The sequence below is a fragment of the Chroicocephalus ridibundus genome, chromosome 13, assembly GCF_963924245.1.
Source record: "Chroicocephalus ridibundus chromosome 13, bChrRid1.1, whole genome shotgun sequence".
Taxonomy (NCBI): domain Eukaryota; kingdom Metazoa; phylum Chordata; class Aves; order Charadriiformes; family Laridae; genus Chroicocephalus; species Chroicocephalus ridibundus.
The window spans coordinates 3,229,021-3,253,550 of NC_086296.1; the positions used below are offsets into that span (position 1 = coordinate 3,229,021).

Consider the following 24,530-nt stretch of genomic DNA (forward strand, 5'->3'; position numbering starts at 1 on the left):
GTTAAACATCAGGAAAAGGTGCTCTCGCTTCCTACCTGCAGTAACACTAAAGGCAACCATACTGCAGCATCAGCGCCAGGGTTTGTTCATAGTAAGAGAAAAAAAGGCGTAGAGACAGAAATGCCTTTTACTGGGGCGCAGACCTCGAGAGCATTGTATTTAAAACTATTTATGTGATATTTGTCTTAGAACTGCCCCAATCCCCACTAAGCTATTTTGGTAAATCAGCTCTCCATTTAACACCTCGACACCAAACCACATCCTGAGTTTAATACCTAAGACGGGAGCCGTATTTCGGTGTTTGCACAAGTGCTAAAGGTTATGAACTACCTGATGCTGCTGCGCCAGAAGAAAGGGACGACTAAGAGTTTGCATTCACAGATCAGACACACGGTGCATTTAAGTTTGCCAATAACTGTTTGCAAACAAGTAATAGGATGAAGCAAACTTTTGTGCAAGCGAAAAGGTGGGGGGTTCATTCCTCTGGGGCCACTTTACGAGAAGGTTTCAGACTTCAAAGGCCGCAGAACAGCAGCGTTGCCTCTTTCTCCGCAGGAAGTAAAACCAAAGCAGCGAGACTCTGAGCAGCGAAGGACTCGGATTAAAGCTACACAGGCCTTGAACAGGTGAGCTTGCCAACAGAAAAATAGAAAGGAGGAAATCCACGACTGGGGATTCCAATAAAAAGAAACAGAATGCCTGAGTAAAGCCCCAAGTGACGAACTAAACCGGAGGATTTCTGGTAATAACGAGAAGTGCAATCGGAAAAGAAGTATTTCTAAATTCCACCAACCACATCCTTTCACTTTTAAAAACGATTCCTCTACTGATGCAGCTTTTTAAGCAAGCACAAAAAGCTGGGCAGCGGTAAGGGAAGGGACGAGGGCACCGCCAGCATCCCCAGCGCCTGCCTTATTACTCAGACACTCTTCGGACCGGAGTCAAAACCTGCTCCAAGGCAGCGGCCAGTAATTCGTGAAAACACCTGCAGAAAGTGCTGAAAGTAAGAGCTCGCTCCCATCTCACATCAACAGCCAAAAAAGAAAAAAAAAAAAAAAAAGATGTGGCACCAAAAGCGTAAAAAAAAATTCAAACAAGCATTATTTGGAATTAAAAATAGAATTATATAAAGTGTATTACAGCATGTTCTATCATTTAAGAAGTAATAACATATTTATATATCTTTTATTACATAGCGATAACCTGAAGAGAAGGGAGTAGATATTTAATCCATGGACAATATAGAAATGATAGAGCAGAAAAAACACTTTCCCATTCAACAACATTCTAAAGATGCTTTTTAATTAGACATTTAAGCATTAAACATTTCTCAGTAGTAGGTTAAACTACTAAATACAGTAAGTTTCAGTGCATTGTCCAAGCAGATGTGGAAATGCATACACATTCAAAGGGCTTTGTGGAAACCTAGCATTAATCCCCTCAGTTTCCTCAAACACAGAGCAAACACCACAGTTACAGAATTTCTGGCCTTCATTTATTAGACCAAGAACCAGTAAATCCTCCAACTATTGGTAACGCAACACTGTCAACCCGCTGAATTCGGAAAAAAAAAAAAAAAAAAATCAAAGCCTGTGTAAATATTCTCATAAGCGGGGGGAAATTTACCCGATTTCTAGATACTGTTTAAAGTAAGCCCCACTTCACCCGAGTCAGAAAAGCCATCCTCACCCTTCCCTCACACCTGCGAACGCTGCTGCTCAGCAGCGACCCACACGCGCGTGTCGCACGTGGGATACAGCTGATGGTACCCTCGAGGGCTGCCATTTAAAAAAAAAAAAAATATCCCGAAAGACGCATATGCAAAAGCTTATCTTAAAGTGTCGCCTTTTCCACCACCATCTAAAGAAAGGGGAAGAAGAAAAATATGTGCAGCATTTTTAAATTTGGTAAGAGTAGCTCTTTAACAGGCTGGTCAACTGCGTTCAAAGGCAATTCCAGCTCCCGCCGCCCAGGGTTAAAAGCCCCACAGGGTGAACCGCTGGGCAGAGCTCTGGGGTCATCATTTCTTAACTGGTAGCAGAAGAGGCTGTAAAACGGTAATGGTGGCAACAGCTCTGATGTGAAACAGGGCAAAGCAGCAAGTGAAGGTTTTTTTTATATTTCATCTCCATTGAGTACCGGGAGCTGCTATCGGAACTAAGTACGGGAGAGAGAGATGCGCATATGGGACTTGTCTCCTGACATACTGCTGTTATTTCCTACGAGCAGACTGGGACTAAAAATCACCTCAGCTGTGACTCCTCCACAAGAAGAATTGGCACACGGTTTTGGCAGCTACAAGCTTGATAGACAGCAGAGCAGGCATGCCACTCTGGCTAGCGGATGCACCACTGTGGTAACCCCACGGGAATCAAGCTTTCCAAAACGCTGATCATAAAAAAGACAAAAAAAAAAAAAAAAAAGGAAACTGAGTTCAAGTGCTGGTGCTTTATCTTTAATACCTAGAAAAGCCCATCAGCAGGGCATGGGAAGTGCAACGCGAGGAGCAGGATGCCACCGCCGCCACCCCCCTCCCAGCCCCGCGCCACCGGAGGGCACCGGGGCAGAGCGGGCTCCGGTCGCGCTTCGGTTTTCCACGTTGCCGCTTTCTTAGTCGAGTCGAGAGGATACTGACACAACAGAATAACCTCTCTCGTTGGGCTACATTTGTAAAGGGTTACTGAAAAGAGCACTTAATTGGGGAAAGAATAAAGTATGTCTTAAGTGGACATCGTGGTTGATATTTCAGAATCTGTATTCAAAGATATTAACATATTTGAGATATTAGTGATATTCATAACACCCGTGTTATGCATGAGATATCTATACCACTATTATAACATCGGTCTTACCAAAAGAAGAAAAGTAAATCGTCTGAGAAACTGAAGATCGCATTTAGGCTATCCCACAAAATCAGCATAAAAATAAAAACTTAAACCTGGTATTTACAGATGAACGAATAAAAATATGAAGTGGGACTATCCAAACTGCTATTAAAGTGACATTCAACAATTAACTGGAACCCTGATATGAGTGTAACATCCTCCCTCTTCCCTTCCTTTTTTGTTATAAAAACAGTATTTACATTTTTTTTTTTTTTTTAAAGAGAACTGGTTGACATTATTGCTTGATCCTTTTTAGGAAAGACATTCCAATGAAGCAATTATTCCACATGCTGACAAAACACAGAATATACCATTTCAAGTGTGACAAAAGTTAACATTTTGTTCATCTAAAAATTATATTCATCTGCTAGGTCAGCAGATCACATGTAAATATAAGCCAATCAAAAATACCTTTTACAAAAAATAATCAAGTTTCCTTTTTCAATATGGCAGTAAACGTAATTTGTTCTTTCACTCTCACCTTCCACAAACTTCATTCTAAATAGGAGCTTACTATTTCTTTTTCCACAAAAAAAAAAAAAAAAAAAAGATAAATTTGATTAAAATTGTTATTTTCATAACCAAACACAAAGCCCAGCCTTACACCTGACGTCTCTACGAAAAGTCAGACTTTTGAGTTGCTGAACCCCGATGTAGAAACGTAGTCTTTGTTCAACGGCCAGGGGACTTTTCCGGTGCGCAGCACTCCTGGATCAAATATTACAGTCTTGCACGACTTTCTCAAGTGCTAACTATGAACCACCGGTTTTTCTTCCGGGCAGGTCTAAAGCGACGATCCTCCCATATCTGAAAAGATACAGCTTTGTATTTGAGTATGAATATTAAGCAGCTTTCTCCACAAAACAGGAAGGCACCATGCACATAGTAGTTGAGGCAGGAAGCAAACAGCAGCAACATGACATGTGAATTTTAGGTTCAGATGAGTTAAGGCTTCTGTTAAACTTCTTTATCTTCTTCTAGTTAGGATCGCTATCTGGAAAGAAAAAACAGAAGGAACTGAAGTAATGATAGGACATGGTCAAGAAAGCAGCCAGAGCCCTCTCAGTGTTCGAGGAAAGCCCCCACAAATGCACGTTACTGTCGTAGCGTCAGCTTGGTCTCACCCTATTTAATGTGCTAAATGCTCAAGAGCTGCCCAGAATACTGCAAAATCCACCAAGGTTTTCAAAATGTGCGCCACCCCCAGTGACACTCATTCTTGCTTGACGGAAGCACTATGAAATCGCAGCACAGAGGGCTGTTAAAATCGAGTTATCTGCAGAGAATCGGTGAGACCGTATCACCTGTGAATGAAAACGTCACTTCTCCAAAAACTGCTCCGCCTCAACACAGAATTACTTTACCTTCCTGGGTGCACACGTCACAGTAAGCCTGCGTTAATGTCGATGCGCACAGAGTTGTTCTACTGACGCATTAAGGAAACCCTTTCCATGTGTGTTTTTGTCACTGCACGCTGTCACCCATCAAAGCCCCTCTTTCCATCAGAAGGTACCTTTTCAAACCTGATTCTCATAATGGCTCTGTCTCTTCTTCGATTTCAGCTCCTTCAGCCACTGGGGAGACTTTTCTTCTGACCTAAGATATATTAAAAAAAACCCCAAAATACTCTTTATTCTTTAATTATGAAAAATCATTCCAGAAACAAAAAAAAAAAAACCAAAGAAATATACAATTGCCCCTACAGCCTTGGGAAACCTACTTGTATTATTTTTTTCTTCCACCAAAATATTAGCATCTGAAATCTCTCACCTGTCCTCCCTCTCGGCACTGGAGGGCAGCACTCTGCCACCAGGAGCTCCCAGCTGCGGCTTCGGGGATTTGAAGAGCTGAGCAGAACTTACTTCACCAGGACCCTCACACTCTTGTCTTTTCCGCAGTTGGGCCTAGATATAAAAAATAAAGAGAATTACTCCCTTTTTAAGCCAGCATTCAGACTTTTTTTTGGAATGCAAACCAAATCACTCAGATTTAGAAAAATAAAAAAATCCACACCTGAAATCAGTGAAGGGATTACTTACATGCAGTTTTGAAAGCATGTTTGCTATTGCGAAGCTAATTTTTTTTCCAAATCACTTCATAGAATGGTTTGGGTTAGAAGGGACCTTAAAGATCATCTAGTTCCAACCCCCCTGCCCTGCGCAAGGACACCTCCCACCAGACCAGGTTGCTCATATTTCCAGCCAACAGTTAAAAGCGAGGAAGATAACCGCAAGGTAATTCTGCACATCACACCCACGTCCCCCAGACGACATTGTCATCCCCAGCACCATTTCCTAGCTGTGTTCCTAGAGGGCAGCTGCAGCTACTGAATCAGTCCAGCTCTCATCTGCTGTCTTCTGCCTCGGCTCACCTTGAGAACAGAGTGGTCCATTCCTGGAAACACGGGAAGTCTCTGAGCATGTACAGAAGACGATCTGGTAGGATGCTGTACCTTTTCTTCCTCATCAGAATCTTCCTGTTGCATAGTTTTCTTCTCCTCTAATTAATTCATAAAAAAAGAAAAAGAGGGGAAAAAACCCAAATATTCGTCAGCACGCTTTTCATCTATACCTTGTTCTAGATCGCTCCTTCCACTCAAAAACATATTAAAAGTAATATTAACACACGACAGGGCTGAGTTCAATGCTTCAGTAGAGATCAAACCAACACACATACTACGTACTCAGCAACAGAAGGGTATCTTGCTGACGGAGAGGAGGCAGCAGAAGGTACTCCTAATTATTTAATGAATGTTGCTGCTTCTAAACACCTCACTTGATCACAGAGCATGAGATTAATTTAGATTGGAAGAGACATCTGAAAGTTACCTGGTCCACCCCCTGCTGAAAGCAGGGCTTTGACACAAAGCGGCCGAGCGGCAGAAGGCTGCGTGCGACAGGGCAGAGGCAACGCTGTGGCTGCCTTCTCGTGCCCTGGGTCCTTAGTCCATAACTACACTCCACCTTCCAGTACAGCTTTTCTTACCAAGGCAAGTCTTCAAAATATCTTACGTCTGTTAGACCAGCACCAAAACTACCACCCCACAGATAACAACCTTTGCACTGATTAGGCGGCTACAGGAGAGATCGGTTTGATTACACATTCTTCCCTATATTCACAGGCTTTAAGGGAAAACAGAAATGGCAGGTCACAAACTGACTTTTTAATAGGGCCCCTCAGTTACAAAAGCATCATGAGCCTCTCTAAAGAACTGGTGGCAACACCAGTAATTCCCTGCTCAGGGAATATCAAAAGGGACGTATCACCACAGCACCAAAGTGCTGCAGGAACTAAATCATGGATCCATAAGTGTGAGGATTAAGCCATTCATTCCCTTCCATGAGCAAAGATTATCAATGCCTGACGCATTTCCTTATTACATCCTAAGGAACAGCACAGACCAGGAGGGGGACATTTTTAACAGAATGGATTTGAAGGAGTTGATTTGTCCTTAACTAGGCCTCTTTAGTCCTGTAGTCCTCACAGATGCTAGAAAGAAAGAGTATTTATGAGCACCTATAGAACATGAACACTTAGAGTTGCTCTTACCAATAACACACGGGCTTAGATATAAAGAATGTGCCAGAGAACGCATCCAGCTCTAGCAGTTTCTAAACTCAGTGTTTTATCAGCAAAGAAAATTCTCCCAAGCCAGCAGCCAGAAGCTAAAGTCTTCTGTAGGTCTGGCTACTGCGGCTTCCCTCACTCCAAAGGCTCCAAGGAACGGAGGGGAGAACCTGATTTCAAGGATGACCCAGAGGTGGGAAGCGGAAGCTGTTGTTAAACCTCGATGCAACTGCAGATACGTCATACCGTTTAGCAATTCCTGCCCTTAAAACCAAGTTGATTACGACTAATTATTTCAGACAATCGAGGGATACCTGTGGAATCTTTAAACATCCAGGTATTATCTGGTTCTTCTGTCAAAGAAAACCTGTTTTCAAACTCCAGCCCTCTGCTTCTTCTAAGAGAGTGGGAAATAGGAGCCCGACGGCGTCTCTTTTTGCTGAGCTGCACCCGAGTTTTCAGCGCACTGGAGTCCAGAACGGTGGTTTGCTATAAAAAGAAACAAAGCCTTTACTTTCAACCAGCCTGAAAATAAAAGTCAGCTCCTCCATAATGATTTCCCAATCTACTTTAACGCATTAACCCATTCAGTTTAATTAAACTAAATATATATATACACTTGCCTGAATATTATTCTTGTAGTTACTTAAAACTATATTAAAGAGAATTTACGATGAGGATATGCGACATTGTGGCTAACTGGGTGCGATGCTGGTTCTTTGATCTCTCTTGGCTGTGGATGTCTGATCTGCATGAATTATTTTCACTAAATTAATAAAAAAAAAATAACTGCAATAAATAGGACTTTTCGTTCCTAGATTGTTTTAAGAGTACAGGCCTTGCTAGCTAGTAACACCTGAAGGCCAATAAGAGGATTGGTACCTAAAAAGAGCAACTACACAAAGTTCTCTTGCAGCAGAGTGCTGTGATTTCAATATTCTGCCGGGTTGCCATCCACTGCAATTTCAAGCCACTCACCAGCACGAAGGAAACTGCAAATTAAGTGTCACGGCATTCAGAAAATTTGTGTGATCAGTCATTTCAAACATACTCATCTCTGCGCGTGACGGTAAGGCAATAACATTCACAGAGCAAAAGAAGGCGCTGTAATTTATTTATTTATTTAAAGCAATTTGTTGTTAGAGACTTTCCTGTAATCAGCAAACATCACTGAGCCTCGCCTTCTTTAGAAGATGTGGTTTTGTTTCTTTTCAAGAGATTTCGGGTCAGGAATAAACTAGTCATTAAAAGAGCATATTGCCAGCTGTACTTGAAGCTATTTATGTTTTAAAGAGACACCTTTAGCTGTTTTAAAGAGACACCTGCTTAGCCAGGGAAGAGCACAACACAGGACCATCTCCTGCAGAAGCACTGACAGACAAAGCGCCATCCGTGCTGCGAGGGGCTACTAATGCTTCCCCCAGAGAGCAAGAAGTGCACTTGGGATATCCCGCCAAAGGATTAACGACTGACACCCCCGCCAAGGCACATGCAGTTAAGGGATCTCAAAGCAACGGACCACCAAACGTGGCCCCTGTTTCGGAGTGGGCGGGAAGACGAGAGCAGCATCTACTTTGGTGAAACACAGGTTTCTGCGGTTCCCCACGGGTGGCAACACCAGCGGAGCGCAGAGCTGGCTGGAGGCACTTTCCAACAGCCTACGCAGGAAGCAGCTGGGATTTTAACAGTCGATCCTGCTGCACCAGACCAACCACGCGGTCTCCAGCACAAACCTGCCTGCATCCTTCCCACCTCTTACAGAGCCGCCTACTCCTCCCTTCAGAAGGCGTTATGGCACTTCGACAGGCGAAGCAATATGTCTGAGACTTTCCTAGCAGCTGCACCAGTCATTTAAGTTGGGAATTTTGCACTTACCAATAAATCTGTCATTAGATATAATTAAAAAAAACCAAACCAACAGTGCATCAACTCTTACTAAAGAAAAACCAGTTCTTCCTAGATGCTATACTGAAAAACTGCAGTTGTGTTAGTGCTCTCAGAGAACACTAAACCTCACCTAACTGCATATGGGCAGAAATTACTGTTCTTATACTATACGCAAGATTCTTAAGTATGAAAAAAATCCTTTAAAATGCAGTTGTAAGCTACTACAGAAAGAGATCAATTGTATATAAGAAAAATATTAGTGAATGTCTTTATAGCCTTAAATCTGCACGGCTTATAGCACAGCAGTCACTAGCTATTTGCGTTATTTAGTTATGTTTCCAATGTTCACAGAGACATTTAACTCTTCTGCTACAGCTCACTGAGGAGCAGAAAGAGAAACAGCAACTTTATTAAGCCACTGACAGACATTATCAGGGGCCAACAGGTTTTCTGGAGTCTCTCAGAACCTAAGCATGCAGGAACTAGAAGAACTTTGTAGCTTTGATCTTAAACTTTTCAGGCAAGAAGTCAGCTGCGAAAATTCAATGTGATAAAGAAAAGGCAGAGGAAGATTTGAGTGCAAAGTTTCCAGAAGATACTGCTTTGCACTAACAACGTAGTTAACATAGGAGGAGAACTTCTATTTCCCACTACGGTAACTTACATCGATGAAAGAGAAATCAGTGGTCTTTTCATCAGGGTAGGTGTCTCCCGGAGGAGGCAAATCAGTCCCATCAGTAGAGTCCATGTCAGTGCTGGAACGGTCCAAACTCGTGCTCCTTTGGTCTTTTGAGAAGTCATGGTGATCAACCAGGGAGGCAGGTTCCGTTTGAGAGGAGAGCGAAGACGGGTGGCTATTTGGAGGTTGCTTTCTCGACGAAATGACATCGTTTTCCGAGGAAGGAGATTCGGGCACAAAGCTGCAAATTAAGAAAACAAAATCTATGAGACTTCAGGGTAAACAAATCCACGCAAGGAGAGCGCAGACCACGCAGATGATAAACAGAGGCAGAACTGAAACTACAGCTACAAGAAACAAAGGCATCTTTGGAGGCAGCAGGTACCAGCAGCAAAGGTGTGAATCACTGCCATTATCGCAGCTTGTTACCCACTTGGATTTATGCAGATAAACTGTAATAATTTGACTGTAATACGCTTTTATTGCTTGGGGTTTCTTTTCCCCAGCACAAAGGCCCCTTCGAACGTATATACGCAAACGAGACAAGGGAAAACAGCAAACTGCTTAAAAGCTGCTTAAATTTGCCCGTTTGCTGTATAACAGCAGCAGACCTCACACTTTTGGCATTTTGAAACATTGCGAAGGGTAATACCCTGTTTGCAGGCCTCAGGCAAAGAAAACTGTTGAAACATTCTCCTCTTTGCTCATCCAAAACTATCTCAAATACAAATAAATGCTTATAAATACAAAGCAATAAATACTCTTTTACTGTAAGTGAAATCCTGCAGGACACTACAAGCTATTTGCAACCCTTTGACGAGCACACCTTACAAACACCTCTGTTGTTCACGTTCCCATCTTTTCCCTAGGAGGGCACTTGTATATACATATATTTATAATGTATATTTATATTATATTTAATTTATATTCACCTACAATTACTATATTATTATAATTACATATTCGTAAATTTTTTTTATATATAGTAGATACAAAAATTGTTTGCACACTTTTTCTGAAATCACAACAAGGCTGTGTATTCACGTCTGGACCTGAAGGAAATGGGAGTGCGTTGGGAATGGCCATAGCCACCACGGCAGCTCCTGCAACACAGTCTGTGCTCCCTGCAGAGCAAACGGCAGGTGTAAGCTCCATTCCACGGGACTCCAGGGCAACTGAAGCATCCTCAGCAGCGCAGAGGATTTAAACATTTCAGGATGCCATTTTTAGATGCTAATAAACATCAGAGTTTAAAAATTGCATCCCTTGTGTCATGACAGAAAGAAGCGCCTCTGTTGGTGCTATCCTGAGATCAGCAGCTCCTCCACTGGAGCTGTATTAGATTTTGGTTTTCTTATTGCCTCTAGTTTTGGTCCTTAAGTGACAAAGAACACAAGCAACAGTAACCCAGTGAACCATAATTGCCCAGCTGTGAAAAAGGAGAGAGGACACGGCTAGTTTAGGCGGATCAGATGCTCAGGAAGTTCAGCAGTGCTTAAGCCACAACACGATCACACCGAAGCTCTATAGGCTCATGGATTCACTCTTGCCAGGCTGAAGGTCTGCTGCCTTCCCACTAGGTGACTTTAAAAACAGGCAAAGACTGAAGTGGCAGGGAAGGGGACGGAAAGGGGAAAGAGGAGGGCTGGAAATCACTGCAGAAAGCTCTGCAGGGGAGAGGCTGAGCCAGTGCCTCTGGACTGGGATGGTGACAGGGACAGACACCCTCTGCTCCCTCACCACGCTCATTCGTCGCGTGGAAACTAACCTGAGAGACGCCTACGCAACTGTGGAACTGCTTCTCTGAACCAATCACTTCCTTAAGAGCTTCTGTTTTATCTCAGGGTATAATATCTCAGGTATATTTTGAAGAGAGTGGCCCATCCATCCCATCGATCGGTATTTTTCTTTCAAGGCTGCGAGGAGGAGCTGAAGGCAGGGTGGGCAGCAGGTGGCACCCTAAGGCAGGGCTCTACAGCACAGCCTTCCTGGGGTGCTGGGGGAGACCTGCACCCCGGTGCTGCGATGCTCCCAGCACACCCCTAGAAATCCCCTCCCTTTGAAATGAGGGGATTTCTAAACAGAAAACACTAACAGAAATGAGTTGTAGTGTCAGGACTGAAAGCTGCACAGTTACGCGTCCCCCTTTGTCACGTAGGGGATGGTAGGAAATACAGTAAGACTCTACTGTCAGTAAAAATAGGGCTGTCCTGCTTCTCATTTTAGGAGGTTTTAGTTTAAAAAAAAAAAAAAAAAAAAAAAACAAAAAACAAAAAAACACCCTAAAGTATTTAAGGAGTTCAGGGATTTTTTTTCCCTGCTTAACAAGTGTCTTTTGTTACTAAGCACCTTTTCTTGAGCAAGTATCTAGGAAAACTGTTCTAACACATTTACGTATGAATATAAGCACACTTTTTGAACAATAGACCTTAGTATTTGGTAGAGTCCACAGCGATAGCAATCTTGGGAGGAAAACACTCAGGAGCCTACTGCTGAATAGCAGTTTTCTATCAAGCCGCAGTACAGGATATAATTTCCAGCCTGGCAGAGCCAACGCTGCACAGAGGGTTTCCAGCACATGAGGAGAGCGAATGCCTCTTCCCTCCTCCAGCACTGGGCCCCAGGATAATTAAGAAACGGTACTAATGAGCTCCAGGGGGAAGTTTTTGTCTAGTATTTTTGGTTCAAATGATACATGGTATCCGCAGCGTTAGGCTTTAGATCCACTAGAATATGGAAGAATGTAGAGACGAAAGACAATCTGCTGACTTACCACCTTTCACGGAAATTAAAATGTATATGAAAAGGATCCTGTCTGATTTGCATATACCAGGAAGCCGCTTCCCTTCTACATCCTAGGGCTTCAGCCAGTACAACCCAGTGTAGTTTCTCAAACGGAAATATTTGGGAGTAAGCGATGATGGAAATAGAGATGAATTTACACTGATCAGTGGTTTCTAATACACAAACCTTTCTAATGGATTCTCCTTCCGAGTTCTTGCACAATTACAGCATCATTACACGCTAAACACTGTGGCACAGTTAATCACCAAACACAGCAAGGATAACTTGAGCACAAATGCTTCGTTATGCACAGTGGATTCTTTCCATCTGAACAGCAAATTAGGGGGAAAATTCCCTTCAGAGTAGTGGTCAAATATTGGAATTTAAAACATGTTTTCAGTTCTCATTGCTGAAACGTATTATGCATCTTTTTCTGTTACTTCATTAAGATTTCAAGTTGCATGAGCATATCCGTAAGCTACCAACAATGTTCAACAGGTGGCATCTACAGATACTCGCTTCTCTGACAATTACCCTTCGTGTAGCGCACACAAATAGCAGCAGAATCGTTATCACAAATACGCAATCTTCAATCTTCACTTTCAATTGCAATTAAATTTCATTCATTTTAGCAAGACAGTGCTAAGAGGCCATAAAGAATGTTTTGCCATGTCAAATTAGGAGTCAAAAATTAAAGGAATCCTGCTTTTTACGCTGCTGAAGCGTTGGAATCAAAAGGCGGCTCTCGCTACTACTCTCACTACCTGGGGCATCACGCAAGAAATAATGTCCGTTTAAAAATGCCCTTTTATATTCTGTAACTGCAGATTCCCATCCGTTACAGGTAGACGACACCCTAGAGTGGGTTTTCTTTTCTAAACCTTTGTTGTAGACAAGCTTCAAAGCTTTTAAGAAACAAATAGCTAAAAATCTGATGAAGCCAGCGCTGTACAGATCCAGGTGCCGCGTAGATCCAACACTTAAAACCACAGCTCCTTTTCTGTAAAAGGGAACCATTTTTCCATATAAAGACATAGAAAATAAAAATTTTCTATGATGTCAACTTGGAAAAGCTTACTAAAGCACTTGAGAAAAAAATAAAAATAAAGTCTTTCAGATAAGCTAAGAAAAATCCAATTAACGCCTCCAAATTAAATTACCTCCTTCCATTCTAAGAAGTTATTTGCCAAAGCCCACTGCAACCAGCCAAGGGCAGCCCCTTACGCTTATTCCAGCGGTGACTAACTTCTAGCTGAAAACGATCCTTCCTCCACCTTCCTAGAAGCTTATCTAGCAAAAGGACCACGTCTGTCCTGTTGCCATGTAGTCTTGGCTTTTTATTTTAAAATTCACTTCCTCTCTCAGCAAAAATGAGTTCATTCACAGATGCCTTAATGAAACACTCCTAAAGGGGCTAAAATAATCGCTTCATGACTCAAAGACTGGAAAATACCAGAAACTGGAAGTTTCTCCCACACAGCAGCAGTAGCTGGGGATGTTGTTGTGTCCCCCCCAATCAGTGTTCCCCGCTGGCTCCCAGGTGCCCCCCCAGGACGCAGGTAAGGAGTCGTCGTGCCTCTTCCCCCCGGCTCCGTGGGTTCAGCTTATGGCCCCAGGCCAGGCAGGAGGGTGTCTGGGGGGGCGGCAGGAATGTAACCCCACGGGCTGTGCAGCCAGCAAGATACAGAGCGTAAGGGAAGCGAGCCAGGCAAAACAGGAAAGCTGGATTATCAGAGTCTCCCGTAAGTTCCTGCCTCCGGGCCCAGCAGAGGAGACAACGGCGGCCTCGGCAGCGGCCAAACGCAGAGATGGGCTCGGATCAGCCACGGCAGGAGGAGGAGAGCGCCTGCACTTGGCCTGACTTCTACCTCGTAAAAGATAAACTTCAAACACAATGCAGTTTCAGTATATTTCAGGAAGATTTCCATTATAAATTTAATATTTAAAAATACGTGACTCTCATTGCTCTACAAGCACTTGAATTAATACACCAATAATTCCCCCGCAATGAACCAGAAGTCAAGCTGTACCAGAGCAAGAGGGTGGCAAAATGCTGAAAAGTCACTCTACTGTCATCAATTCACTGTAAAAAAAAAAGAAAAATAAACAAACATTTTTTACAGTGGAAACAAAATTCCAGGACGTGGGGATTGAGCTCAATACTTCAATAAACCAAAAATTTTTGGTGGATTTTTTTCTAACCAGGAAGAATCCTCCAGGTTTGAAACCGCATCCTGAGACAAGCACCTTTGTTAGGAAACTGGTTTCAGAAAATGTCTATAACAGACTGAAAGCAAAGTTAATTTTGCAGAAGACTTGGATGTCACCGTTGGCTTGTCACTTCGCTCACCGAACCTCAAGCTGAAAGCTACCCTGATTTTATAAGCAATAAAATATTTATAACACACAGTTCTCAAGTGTAGAACACACCAAACATAATTGACACTAATGTCTGCTATAAGATCTCAACAAGTATAGCATTAAAACAACCAGATAAAACGCTGTTTTCACACTAGACTGAGCAGATAGGATATTGTAGGTGGAGATCAAGCTATAATTTACACAACAGGTGTAAGTTATATAAAACCTCACACTTTAATGCTCTAGGTTTATTTCATTAAATCATTTTAATAACAGAACACTATCCTTCATTCAACTGGTATTCCATTTCGTCCTCCACTTCACCACGCTAAAAGCTCCAGCGTTTGTGAGACGTGGAGATCGTACCCCGGGGTTTATCAGGACACACGAAGAGGTGACCGCATTCATCCCGCTGTCGGAGCGGGTCCTTTTAAGGCAATGTTATTTGGTATTGGAGAGACCCAATTTACCAAAAAAACCCAAAACAAACCCCAAAGCTGTTAGTGCACCCTGTCTAACCATAATCAGACACTTCCTTACCTACCTGAGAGGGAAGAAATCAGGCAATTTTAGCAACATCTTCCTACAGCCCTAGTTCTACCCATCAGAGGCACATAGCACACAAGCAGGTAACCATTTTCTAAATCTGAAAATGTGCATTTCTAATTATTTTAAATAATTAAGAATTACATTTCTAATTACAAACACATAAATACAAGGCAGAAAAAAAAGATTTTTTTACTAGCTATGTTAATCTAGTCAAAGCCACTTGGTGTATTATTGAGGGGGAAAAAAAAAAAAAAAAATGTTTTCCCATATCTTCTTTCTACCATTTTAGCACTAAAAAAAATAAGGTCTAACTCATGTTTCATGTACTAGTGGACTTGTTAAATCTATTCCAGTCCAAGCTCATTTTGTCATTGCTTCTAAAAGTGGTGATGCTACATTCTCACTGGAGGATGGAGTTTAAGTTTCAAACCTTATTGCAATTTGCAGATATTAAAGAAATATTTCTTCACTTATAGGCTAAAGAAACTGTGTAGCCACTGAAAATGAGCATGCAACTTCAAAAAAAACCCCATACGTGAGCCCACGTGTGCACACGTGCACAAACCAATGGTTTCTTGTGGTGACTCCGGTAAGGACAAGCCTGCAGGATGGCAGAGGGGACCTCGCTGGCCGTACCTGTCCCCACTGTGCCGCTGCTCATTCCAGGTGCCGTACTGGCTGTCGGGCTCCTGCACGAGCGTGTCTGTGTCCTTCGCTCCCGGGGGCTGCCTGGAGAAGCACTGCTTCAGCTGGTCCTGCAAGGAAACAACGGAAATACTTCATCGTTCCTCCATCCTTTGGCTAAGTGATCGGCAGATTTTATTTGCTATAGTGGTTTTGAATCTACCAATTAAGCTTGGTCAACATAAAACAGGGAATAAACTTAAACACGGAAACGGCTACGAACTCAGAATAATGATTCTCTATAAAACGAGCACTGTTTTCCTGGGCAAATAAGCAGTTACACAGGGAGGAACAGACTCCCTGGTTTTAGTAACTCCACATTGCTTTAACTTTATTCTTACCTCAGACTGCACAAAATTTTTAGAAGCATCTATATAAACAGAAAGAATTCTGCTGGGGATTACATGCAAACTCCCAAGGGAAACATCAACTCTACTGCTCTTTTCCTGGGTTTAATAAAAGGAACTTTTTTTTCTTTTAAGCTCTTTCTTTGGAAGACATTCAAAATAAAAAGCATAAATAAATAAGTCGAGTGCCAGACACTAGAAAGACTTTGACAAATTAATGTGTGCTAATGTAGAGTTCAAACACAATGCACAACGTAGAAGGACAGACCACGACGTTTTTCCTCCTGTGTTCTACTCCGACCTTTCATTTTCTAACTAACTATTTTTATTTCCTAGATCTACTACTTTCATAAGAAGGAAACAGTGCATCTAAGGACCCCTCCCCTCGGGGAGAGAAGTGGGTCAGCTGCTGTTGGCACCTGAGATTTGCAGCAGAACAACGTTAATATGCTCCTGAATATAGAACTGTCGCACCTTTTGTTTCGCAGTTGTATTGAGTTACGCACTGAAGTTAGATACTTACTGAAATAATACCTTGTGCCTGGATAATTAAGCGTTGGCCCCTTTCGCATTCATTATCCTGAACAAATATGAGTATGGTTTTCAGTGCCATATCAACTTTGGTTATGAAGCTCTCATCTGACAGCAGATTACACTGATTTCCACCTGTCCTCAGCTTTTTCTCTTTTTTAAAAAAGGGGAAAAAAAGATAAACACCACCACCCACCCCCCCCCGCCTCAAAACACCCGGGCAGACCCTGCTGCTGGGAACTACCAACACATCTGTTTCACACAAAGAAACAACCATATTCAATGAAATGGGATTCCTTAATATTATTGGGGAAAAAAAGAGAGCGCACTTTTTCTTGTGTCCTTAATTTTGTAAATCTAAAGAATGCTGCCTTAAGATTATAAAAATATTGACGTTAAGGATAACTCACCGATACTGATACTCGGCTACTGAAGTTGTCCTACAATCCTTGCATCGTTTGTAACCAGTTGCGTATTTCCCCAGCCGTACTATCAGCCATTGCCATTCTCTAGCTCTATCATACTCTTTGCTGCCTTCAAAGGGGACTATTTTAACACTGAGTAAAATAAACAAAAGGCTCCACCATTTATTCCAACTCTTGCAATGCACCATTACTAGACAAAGTAAAGCTCTCAGTTTGCAATGCTCAAGGAAAACAGGGGGTTTAGTTTGTGCATTACAAGAACCAGAAGTTTCCTGCTCTTCAACTTCCAGATGTTCCCACAGCCTAATAACTCACTGGTAGTACCTCTTACATTTTATATATAGATATATACATGTACGTCCAAAGGTAAGTTAAATTCTTACATTTTTCAGTCCATTCCAGGTACAAGCTTTCAGCCATGAGCAAGGCATACACTTCTAACAGCTAAGTGAGTGCAGGGGAAACAATCTTCTATTTCTTTGAAACCACAGGGCATTTCCTCCTCCTCGGCTCAGGCGTATGTTTGGGTTTTCACAAATTCCCTCTGCAGCTTCATAATTCCATGCTTCGCACTGGGGGCTAAACTAACACTCCTGGGCTCAGCCTCCTGCTGTCACTTGGTGGCCACGTAACCTTGGGCAAGTTGATTCACTTCCAGGAGAGCCACTAACAAATGCAAATTGTTATTCTCAATTTCCTCCCTACTATACACGCTACTTCAGGGTGGGTTTTTTTTTTTTTTCAACTTGATGCCCGCTATGAGTTTTTGCAATCCCAGTCTCATATTACAAGCTACCGCATTCTTGTAATCAATACATATTATGTGTCTTTATCAACTTTTGCCACTTTCTGCACAGAACAAGCTGCATCTCTATTAAGGGCTCGTATCCGCAGCATCTGGCAGTGTTGGTGGCGGTGCAGTCACCCCCCCAGCCTGACACCCACGGGAAACGCTGCCACAAAGGGATGACCCAGCAGACACGAGCACGTTACCCTTTTTGTTGGAAGGCAGTATTTTCCACCAGCTACAACTGAAGAACATTATCTCCACGCATGCTATAGATTCTACTACTTGCAATTACTCCCATTGTTTCTAACTAGAAAATAGAGGCCCAAAAGCTCAGAAACCGAAATGGGAGCAGCAGAAAAGCCAACTTTGTGTATGGCATTTAGGAGACCTCATTTATAAAACATGCAGTTTTATCATGAGTGCAATGGTAGTAAGGAGAAAACATGCACAACCCAGATAATACCATTTTGGTAGCAATGGGAAAGAAATTTGGATGTAAATATATCACTTATCTGAAGGCTCAGTAGTTCTTAATAAAATTTTACATTGCAGACAAACCGATCAGCACATATGCCTCAGTTTCGAGTAACATTTTACTTGATGTTATATATGTTTGACCTTTGAGATGTGGTTTTAGAACCAAAATGACACAGTGAGCACTCAGGTAGCAATTCTCTACCCTAAAACCAAAACAAGCCTGAAAAAGAAATAACATTACACCTTCCATAGACATTGTGAACTTAAATTCAATACGACAAACTGAGAAGTCTAAACATAAGGAGTAAGACACTCCAAATTTGAAGGGATTACTGTGTTACAGCAAGTAATGTTACTGCATTTTGCTTCTGGAGGAAGCTACTTAGTTCAGAAGATGACTGTGCATCTTTCCCATGCTTTTTAATAGGCTAAATGATTAGCTGGAAAAAGTAAACATTCTTTCAAGTCTACGGATCACTCCTCCTATCACTCTACGGATCACTCCTCCTATCACTCTACGGATCACTCCTCCTATCACTCTACGGATCACTCCTCCTAAAGACTCTGGCTCCTACCAGCCGAGAACAGCAGAGAATTTAACGAGGTACGCTAACCTGGCCAGCGAGCCGAGAGAAGAAAGACACCAACTTCACCCCAAAAGGGGAGAGGTACGAGGAGCCGATTCTCTCCCCAGCTGGTGGAGGAGGTGTCAGCTGGGGGCACCGAGGGTGACGCAGAAATGCAATTTATAGCCCCTGCAGCCTGGAGGAGATAGCGTGTGTTGATGAAGGAAGCAACAACAAACCCGAAAAAAATCATTCTTTCCAGTATGCGATTATTAGCAAGCGCAAAAACGATGAGGTTTAGCTTTTCTTTTCAAGATCTCTTTTGTATCATCTTTACCGCACTCCAGAAAGACTCAAGGCAATCTGGTAGTACAGAAGCACTGGGCATTGGGACCTTGGAGGTGCCTGGGAAAAATTCATTCCCTTTGTTTTCCAAATATTTACTCTCAGTAACTATAACCTTATTTTAAAAACACTGCAGAGACTAATTAAAAAAAAAAAAAAAAAAGGGATGATATTCTCTACTTCCATCCTCTTTCAGCCTTCGTACACTCTGGATAGCACTTAATAGCTGCTATCCAGAAAAAAACCGAGGAAACTTTTGGGTTCTTAAATACCAGCCAAAATTACACAAATACTCTGAGAACTATACATATGTACCACTGTTTTTTACGGCTGAGATGCTTTTAGACACAAGCAACTCCAATTAGCTCATACAGACACATTTGCATTTTCTGGCAGGAACATATTCCTTGGAACAACTTGGTGTTACAGACAAAGAGCATGAATGAAGAACAAACTGGGACTACAAATCGAAAGCTTTAAAACATATGACAGATGAGGAAAACAATGCAAGATCTACTGAACGTACTAGGGTGACAGTTTTCAGGTCTGTCACAAGCCCATTATATCACACATCCCACAGTGCCCTATATCCCGTTCATTTACAGAAACCCGCAGGAGAGAGACGGAAGCACCCCACCTATTGCCTCGTAGCGCTTGCAACGCATCCAGTGGCACAACAGGATGCACTAAAGCCAGTTTTTACCCAAGTATTGGAAGAAGAAATACTTTCTGACATGTACTGCTCCCAAACACGACCAGTTTCTGCTTCATACTTTGTTCCCTAGCCTAAATCCTAATTGAAAGCTCACTTCTTCAGGTAGATCAAAACAATATTTTATTTTCTTTTTCTTTTTTTTTTTTTAAAATGTGTAAGCTCCACAGAACAAGAGAACCTGCAAGATAAAGAACTGACACATCCGGCTGTGACTTCTGCTCTTAAGAACAGATCTGCTCTGAACAGAAACGTTTTTTTCCTGTAAGAGACAACTACGCATTATTAACTAATTATTATTAACTCAACAACCTTGTGCTAACGTTTGTGATCCATTCTCTTGCTTTACTCATCCCTTGGAAGAGGAAACCAAAGTTGAAAGAAGGGATATACAAGACATGGAGCTAGGCCAGATACAGCCATTGCCTCAATAAACAGAATATTTATGATACAGTAAAACAAGACATTTCAAAGGAAAGAGGCGGTAAAAAGAGGAGTCTGGTCTCTTCTTGGCTCACAAGATAAACCTAAATTAGGAATTTTCTTATTTATAATCACAGAAAAATCTCGCCAATCAAATAAATACTACTCTCAATCCAGTATTTAAATGCTGTAATTCTCCACGCTTTGATCTTTAACTTCATAATTCTTACAACAGTAGCCAGGGAAAAAAAAAAAATCAACTTAATTTTCACATGAAATAAACCAGCCAAGTTGTATACTGATTTGCCTCTAGTTCTTCTTCTAGAACGAGACATTATGATTATGCCTCTTTCAGGGCTCCCTTGGAATTAAGCTGGGTTTGGCAATAGTCCAGGACTGATTACTCCTGCAACTTCCAGTTCCTGAAAATGATGCACACACAATATTGGTCCTACCAGCGCAAGAAATTAACCGTAATAAGAATGAATTCATACATTTCTGTGAACACCTCTTTTGCACTGATGTGAAATAAAGACCTGGCATACGAGGAATACCAGTTGAAAGAGATCTCATGAGTCAGAATCTGCACAGACGGTTTCAAAAATATCTTTGTTTGCAAAAGAGACCCAGACATCAGACAGCCAAAATGACACCCCACGGCTTGAAGTGCAAAAATTTAAAGTTAAAATCTACTGGCATAAATTGAATATGAATAGGTAATTGCACAATGGAATGAAGTTTTGACCATATGCCTTGCTAATATGAAACTCAAAGAGAAAGGTTTTTGCTGATTTCTTGGAAAAGCATTTTTTTTTCTTTTTCTCTCTCCTTTTTTTATTTAATAAAAAGTCAGAAGTTTGGTCAAGCTGCGCAGATTCAGAACTCCCCTGCCCCTTAAGTGTGACACTGCATTTAAGGAGAGTTTACAAGTCCTTACAAATGCAGGAAACCGTCCCAATTGTTCCCCTGCAATATGCCAGGAAGCTGGCAACACACCTTATTCTATTAAAATTTAATTCTATTATTTCATAGTTGACTCTGCTTTGAACAGGATGCTGGGCTAGAAGACCTCCAGAGGTCCTTCCTAACCTGAATTCTTCTATAATTATTCTAATGATTCTAAGGATTACTCCTAAAAGGTAAACTATATATTTTGGAGCACTAACAGAATTATCAAGAACCAATCAACCAAAGGCCACCACAAAAAGAGGACATTAGAAACTATACAACATTTCACAACCCATACTATTTTTTCTAAGTATCTAAATGCCAATACAGCAAGTAGAAAGCCTAACAGTGGAATCGGCATCCTACAATTTCCATATATACTTACTATCCGGCGAATTAGTGCTGCCCACAAGGAGTAAGTCATGGCTCAAGACCAACGCTCCAGTTCCTTCCTAGCAACCAGGCCAGAAGATTTACCAGCTCAGAGTTTAAACAAATTGTTGGAAGGAGCAACTGCCTTAGTGTAACGTTGCAGGCAGAAGGTGCTGCCTTCTGCCTCCCACCCCACCCTCCATGCTGCGGGGACAGATAAACAGTTCCAGGAATTGTACATTTTCTTTCTGACCTCACTGATGAGGAAAGTTAAGAGACCTCCAGTGCAGGCTCCACCCACGGGCACAGAGAGGCGAGGAGGAGGATGAATTCCTCAGCCCTGTCCAATACCCCATTCAGCACAATACCTTCACACCAAGCAAGGACTTCACAAACCCTGGAGACCAGGCCTACTCAATCTCATAGCCTCAAGGTCTTTTTATTACTGCATAGGCCACCTCCACGGCCACCAGCGGGTAAGGAGACAGCAGTGAGCAGCCTTGGTGTCTGCTCAAGAGGACCACCCCACCAGCCCCAGTGCCCTCCTGGGCTGGCGAGGACAAGCCAGTTTAACATGGCAAACTGCACACCCATGGGGAAACGCGAGCGAGCCCCAACTGCCCCAGCCCGTATCCGAAAGCACTCACACAGCAGATTTAGCACCGTCACATCCTAAGGATCTACACCACTCAACTCAAAAAACCCTTAAATCATAAATGTTTAATTTTTCCATGCGCAGTGGAGTACGTATCGAGGCCCACGGTATAAAACATTCCCATAAGTGATATCAGCCACTACATCCTTGCTGTTGCTATGCAACCCGGGGCTGTCTCAGCCATATGTGTTTTCTCTACCTCTTCCACCGGGATATGATAAGCAACAACCAATTATATTCCTAATGTTAAAAGCTGACAATATTTACCTTACAAAACACAAGTTGTTTTAAGAAGGGTGACTGGTTTAATTCTCCACCTTTTCATAGCTTCCCAGCTTGATGCACAGGCCTGAATCCCAACCCCTTCCCCCTGGAAAAAGGTGGCAAAAAATGCAGAAAAGCAGACCCACAGCTGCAGAAATAACGGGAAAGGCAAATGTCCGTTCCAGCCCCTAACCTGAGGGAGAAAATGCCAAGAGCGAGCTGTGAACAGCCGGTACCCGAGAGGAACGGGTTGGAGCAGGCGGAGAACAGCCCAGGCTGCTGTATCCCCTGTATGCTCTTAGCTCAGCTGCTCGCCTTTAAAAAGCTTTCTGCTACACCCACGACAGACCTTATCACTAGTCCTATGGCCTTGCTGATAGGAAAGCCAGCCTTAATCTCAGAAGCAAAACTCTTTGCTTCAATACATCTGATCTAGTTAAAGCTGTCCCTGTTTACTGCAGGGGGGTCGGACTAGATTACCTTTACAGGTCCCTTCCAACCCAACACATTCTATGATTCTATATTTGAATTAAATACAATGGATTTAGTTTTGGTTCGGTTCAACGCATAACCCTTTGAAATGCATACATGCCTTATGATGGAGGGCGGGGGGAGGGGGTGGAATTTTCACCTTCATCAAAACACCCAAACCTAAAGCCTACAGCTGATTTGACAAGCAGGCCAGCGCAGAGCTGACAGGGCTCCTCCTGGCCGCACCGGCACAAAACATTCACTGTAAACAGCAAAAGGGGAGCCAGAGGAAATCATTGCCAGCAAGCTCAATGATTTACTCAAGCTCAAACAGCACGTTCCCAGTTCCCTTTCCAGCCTAAACTCGAACCCCCAAGAGGCTGAATACTACCACAGCTCTCCGAACTCCACCATTTTCCACACTTTCTGAACATATAAAATGACTTGCCCTGTTTGCTGGTCTTTAGCTAATTGCTCCTCTTCCACTAACGGACCTTTCACTCCTAACTCCCAGCTATGCCGTGCCTCTCGGGAGCCAAGTCCAGCTGAGAGACTCACGATTGCAAAGGCAGCAGCACCAAAGAGACACCCAAAGTCTACCCTGAGCTGACTCTGGTCACACCAGAACATGGGTAAATTAATCCAGATTGAATTAATTTTGCCAGGAATCTGGTTACAGTCATGCAATAAAATCTACTCACTGCTTTTGCAGTGACTCTCCGTGAAGTCACCCTCCTCGTTCCATTCAGGATTTCAAAGACAATTTAGAGTTTGTTGGTTTTTTTTATACCCTGAACATAGAGATGCTATGACTTGCTGCGAACACTCCCCACGCACGTATCATGCGGTTTCAGCACAAGGCTGAAGACAGAGCAGAGGTTGACCTGATGTGCAAAAAAGCAGACAAGAACCAAATTCTAAATATATGCCTTGCTAGGGCTGAGCGAGCCGTGACAGCTCTTCCTCTGAGAGGTGGGAAAGTAGAAAACCAAAACAGAGCAATAGTTGGGAACATCTTTAAAATCCCTCCTATGTCAATATATTAAATTTTCTTTTCAGCCTTAGGCAGACAAGCTAAAAAAGAAATTAAACCCCAAGAAACCAAACCCCGGAGGATGGGAGCCAGAGACATGCCAGCCTGTCCGTCAGGAAGAGTTTGAGCAGGAAAGTGCTGTCCCACCTCAGAGCCTGAGGAATCCCCTCTCTCCCAGAGGGCACAGGCGGCTCCCATCAGCATTAATAAAAGTTGGCACTAGGAGCTGAACAGGATCCCTCATCCTCAACAGTGCAAGAGCCACAAGCCGGAACACGCCGATTTTATACTGTTATGCTGGGAAGTGAATAGATTTGCTTTTTTTGAAAAGCTACATGCTTGGAATCAACACCTCCTACTTGAAATACTTTATGTCACAGCTCTTCTGCACAGTTAACATTTTTCCACATAAGACACAAGTTAAACTTCAAACAAACATTCCTGGCGAAAAAGGCTTTTTAGTTTAAAGTCTAGACTTAAAGATGTACAGAAAGCGATGGGGTTTCTTGACAACAAGTGACTAACAAACACACAGACTTTGGAAACTGTGCACTGCTCGTTTAAACAAAAATCTCAGGCAACTCAGGAGGTGTTTTAGAGGAGAGCAGTCAAAATACACACAGGTCAATGAAACGCCACTAGTATTTCCTGAAACTACCACAATATTACAATAAAAACGGATTGGTAATATCGAGTTGTGTTCAGGGATGTTTTTGTTTCATGCAATTTATTTCCCCCTGAAAGGTAACTGCTGTCACTTTGTGCTTCAAAAAAA

The 24,530-nt window shown here is 42.5% G+C and overlaps 1 protein-coding gene across 10 annotated transcripts in view; it reads right to left on the reverse strand.

The window, feature by feature from the left end:
- Positions 1–1,281: 1,281 nt before the first annotated feature.
- The window catches only part of KIAA1671 (KIAA1671 ortholog), an 88,089-nt gene continuing 64,840 nt past the window's right edge, over positions 1,282–24,530 (reverse strand). For 3 of the 10 annotated variants that reach the window (XM_063350587.1, XM_063350593.1, XM_063350592.1), the window contains 6 exons: positions 15,349–15,467; positions 9,004–9,259; positions 6,767–6,941; positions 5,257–5,384; positions 4,656–4,789; positions 1,282–4,481 (listed from right to left, as the gene is read on the reverse strand). In XM_063350587.1, coding sequence (XP_063206657.1) covers positions 4,403–4,481; positions 4,656–4,789; positions 5,257–5,384; positions 6,767–6,941; positions 9,004–9,259; positions 15,349–15,467 — 891 coding nt within the window. In that variant the 3' untranslated portion in view covers positions 1,282–4,402. Of the gene's footprint in view, positions 4,482–4,655; positions 4,790–5,256; positions 5,385–6,766; positions 6,942–9,003; positions 9,260–13,447; positions 13,886–15,277; positions 15,468–21,345; positions 21,549–24,530 lie in introns of those variants that run through there. The other 7 variants (XR_010073103.1, XR_010073102.1, XM_063350589.1 and 4 more) reach the window with 7 other exon arrangements.